A 3,834-nucleotide genomic window follows, 5' to 3' on the forward strand; every position below is an offset into this window, starting at 1 on the left:
AATGGTTTTGATTAATGTTATGAAAAATGAAAAACATTGCTTGAACCTTTGGCATGAAAACAACCTCAACATTTCTTCTGAACTGAACTATGTATTTTAATTTAGATTCTGACCCTCTTCACAAACTTGCTATAATTTTAAAACAAGCCGACACTTTTAGCCAATCTGTGTAACTGTGTGGATATGATAGACTTGACTTCTACAGGCTCTTTGACTTAGAATATAGAATAGAATATCAGGGTTGGAAGGGACCTCAGAAGGTCATCTAGTCCAACCCCCTGCTCAAAGCAGGACCAATCCCCAATTTTTGCCCCAGATCTCAAATGGCCCCCTCAAGGATTAAACTCACAACCCTGGGTTTAGCAGGCCAATGCTCAAACCACTGAGCTATCCCTCCCACCAACCACTGAGCTATCCCTCCCCCTGCAGCACAGGGTTCTGAGTAAAAATCGAGCTCAGTGCAAAATCGGCATAGAAAGAGTTACATGGAATAAAACCTGGGTAACCAGGCTAAAATGCATAACCCTAACCCAAATCCTAATGTGCACAGCTCCACCCATAATCTATATCTTCCTAACCTGCAGAACCTGAGCCCTATCCTTCATCTGCTCAGCTCTAACTCCAAACCCAATCTGCTCATTGCTACCCCCGGCTCCCTAATCTGCATCACCCGAATTTGCATCACCCCAATCCCAGACCTAATCCGCCTGTATCCCCAACTCCAGCTCTAATCCACACAGCCCTATCCCTGACCTGCACCACCCTAACCCGGGAGAAAGGGCTGAAAACTCCTCCCCTTCGCAGCGCAGGCAGGGCTGGGTGGGACCGGAATAACAGAGGGACCTTCCTGTGCCGGCCCCCAGGCAGCTGGGGCCCCACCCCTGAGCCGGCTCCCGGCCCGTGCGGGCGCGAGGAGCGGGCCCGTCTGCAGCGCGGCCCCCGGGGAATCGCCCCGGCCCGGCGGTGAGTGGGGGCGCCGGGGAGACCCAGAGTCGCGGCGAGAGGCGGCCCCGGGGCGGGAGGGAAACAGACGCAGCAACAGAGGCAGGACATCGCTGCCTGGAGGAAGCGGCAGAGCGAGGTGGGGATCGGAGCCCGGGGGGCAGAGAGAGACACCCCCACTCGGCCAGCTCCGGGGCATCACGGGCTGGGGGGGGTCTGTGCAGCTGAGCCCTGCAGGGGCCCCCAACCCAACCACGTTAGCGGTACCCCCCAGCCAGCCAGTCCCCCTGGGGCTGGATCAGAGATTCCCCCCTTTCTTCCCCCCCCCCCCGTGTCCCATTCCCCGCATCTCTGAGCCAGCCAGGACACCCCCCCCCCAGATCCCATGTCCAATATTCTCCCACACCCCTCAGCCAGCCAGCCACTCTCCTGCTCAGAGCCAATCAGACAGCAGCCGTGGTGGCTTGTGAGTGGAGGGGCCCAGTCACTTGCCTTCTTCATAGATGCTCAAGGCCACTGAGCCCATCCAGCCCGGCCTCCTGCGTCATCTAGGCCGGAGGGTCTCCCCCAGCGATTCCTGCCTCTGGCCCACCAGCTCGGTAAATAGCGCTAAGGGCAGGTCAGTTATACAGAGCCACCCTATTGAGTGTGTGTCTTAACAGGGCCAAATGCATGGTTACACATCTAGGACAGAGGGGGTAGCCTACACTTAATAGATGAGGGGCTGTATCCTGGAAAGGAGAAGCCCTGGGAAAGGCTTACGGGTCATGGTGGAAACCTGCCTTACAGCAAGAGGCTAAGGGCTTGTCTACACAGGGAAATTTACTGGTACAGCTATATAATTATACAGCTGTCACTATACTGGTCCCACTCACAAAGAGACACTTTGCACCACGTCTAATACCTTAATGCTCTTTGACCTAATCACGGAGAGCACAGATCACACAGAGCAATAAACATCTGAAAGTGCAATGTCGGTAGCTCAGACAGGATGCAAGAATTGTTAGCGGGGGGCTGGGATGGAGGGGCAAAATGGGCCTTTCTTCTGGCCTTAACGTTTCTGAAATGTGCTGTTCTTCAGAGTCCAGCGGCCTTTGCAGGGACAGAGCTAATGGAGGGAGCTCTGGGAATGGATAGGAAACCGCGATCTTTGTGTGAGTGCCCATGTGAAAGCGAATCTATGAATGTGTGTGTCTGTGCGTGGCCATAGCGGTGATGGTGCCCGGGCTCTCTGCTCCAGCAGGTCTGAACGTGGCTGTCACTCCAGGCGTGGTGAGCTGAGGATGAAGAAGGTGTCAAGGAAGAGCCAGAATGAGAAGTACCGGCTGAAGTACAGCCGGCTGCGCCGGGCGGCCAAGGCCATGGTGTTCGAGAATGCAGCACTGTGCGATGAGATTGCCCGGCTGGAGGAGAAATTCCTGCGGGCGAGAGAGGAGCGTCGATTCCTCTTCACCAAGCTGCTGCAGCTGCAGGCGCTGACGGCCGAGGAGGAGAGCCCGGCCGTGCCACTGGGGGGCATTTCAGCAGGGTACAGCGTGGCACCAACGCCTGGCCCAGATGACCCAGCACCTGCGGGGAAGCGGCCCAAGAAGGGCAAGGAGAACGGGCGTGCGGCCAAGCGGCGGGCAGCGCCAGACAGGGGGGTGCGGCGGCTGGTGCAGCCAGTGCCGCTGGACCCCTCGGGTCGGCCTGTCTTCCCCATCGCGCTAGGTGGGCTGACGGTCTACAGCCTGGGGGAGATCGTGGCCGACCGGCCAGGCTTCCACGATGAGGGGGCCATCTACCCAGTGGGCTTCTGCAGCACCCGGGTCTACGCCAGCATGCGGCGCCCTGACCAGCGCTGCCTCTACACCTGCCAGATCAAAGATGGCGGGGCAGGCCCCCGCTTTGAGATCGTGCCTGAGGATGAGCCGGGCAGTGCCCTGGCGGGCACCACGGCTGACACCTGCCACACCCAGCTGCTGGCGGCCATCAGCGCTGCCCGTGGGCGGCCCTACCCTGAGCTGGAGCCAGCCGGGGCTGATTTCTTTGGCTTCTCGCACCCGGCCGTGCACAACCTGATCCAGAGCTGCCCCGGGGCCCGCAAGTGCGGGGCCTACCGCTGGGTGCGCTTCGAGGTGTGTCGTCCCGGGGACGGGCAGGTGCCTCAGGGGCTGCCCGACAACTGCGCCGCCATCGACTTCCAGTCCTTCCGCCGCCGCGCCCAGGAGGAAGAGGAACGGGACCACGGAGGGGGCAGGCCTGGGGGGCGCGCCCTGGGGCTGACCCCTGCCCAGGCTTTCACTTCCCCCCGCTCCTACGGGGACGTGTTCCTGAGCCGCCCTCCCACGTCCCCCGGCCATGGCAGCCCCGATGGCTCTGATGACTGAGACCCCGTCTCCCCCTCGACCCTGGTGTGGCCTCCATGGAGCCCCTCCCCCCTCCCGTTATGGCCTGCACAGCTCTTCCTGTGGAGCCCTCCCCCCCCTCCATCCCAGCGTGGCCCCCATGGCGCCTCCCACTGAGCCCCCGTCCGTGGCAGCCCTGACCACCGAGACCTCCATCTCCCACCAGCACAGCAGGGCCCCACAGCTCCTTGCACTGACTCCCCCCTCCCCCCGTGTGGGCCTCACTTGCCCCTGGCATGATCCCCACAGCTCCTCCCACTGAGGAGCTCTCCACCCCAGCATGACGCCCTCCCCCAGCACTGCTGGCCCTGGTGATGGTGCTTTCTGTGGGAACGTGTGCAGCTGACTCCAGGTGGGGCTTGTCCCCGCCCTGTGTGAACACTGCTCACTAATAAAGATGATGGTGGAAGCCACATCCCTGGCTCTGTCTGCTCCCTTTCCTGGGTCTGGGAGGGAGGGGAACAAAGGGGAAGCCGGACGGGTGAGCTACCCCTGCCTTGTTCTT

General features: G+C 60.5%; 1 protein-coding gene across 8 annotated transcripts; it reads left to right on the plus strand.

The window, feature by feature from the left end:
- The first annotated feature begins 833 nt into the window (after positions 1-833).
- On the plus strand, positions 834-3,744 carry TBRG1 (transforming growth factor beta regulator 1). Of its 8 annotated transcripts, none has more exons than XM_073350474.2 (3): positions 834-1,081; positions 2,024-2,096; positions 2,183-3,744. In XM_073350474.2, the coding sequence occupies exon 3, from the start codon at positions 2,226-2,228 to the stop codon at positions 3,309-3,311; it is 1,086 nt and encodes a 361-aa protein (XP_073206575.1). In that variant the 5' UTR covers positions 834-1,081; positions 2,024-2,096; positions 2,183-2,225; the 3' UTR covers positions 3,312-3,744. The 8 variants fall into 8 exon arrangements, with proteins under 8 accessions (XP_073206575.1, XP_073206576.1, XP_073206579.1 ...); XM_073350475.2 differs by having other exon boundaries at positions 2,186-3,744; XM_073350478.2 differs by having other exon boundaries at positions 834-963.
- Positions 3,745-3,834: the final 90 nt, after the last annotated feature.

Source organism: Lepidochelys kempii, chromosome 6 (assembly GCF_965140285.1).
Source record: "Lepidochelys kempii isolate rLepKem1 chromosome 6, rLepKem1.hap1, whole genome shotgun sequence".
In the NCBI taxonomy this organism is placed as follows: Eukaryota; Metazoa; Chordata; order Testudines; family Cheloniidae; genus Lepidochelys; species Lepidochelys kempii.

Coding starts and splice junctions, on each gene's coding strand:
- TBRG1 (XM_073350474.2), top strand. CDS start 2,226: ATGAAGAAGGTGTCAAGGAAGAGCCAGAATGAGAAGTACCGGCTGAAG.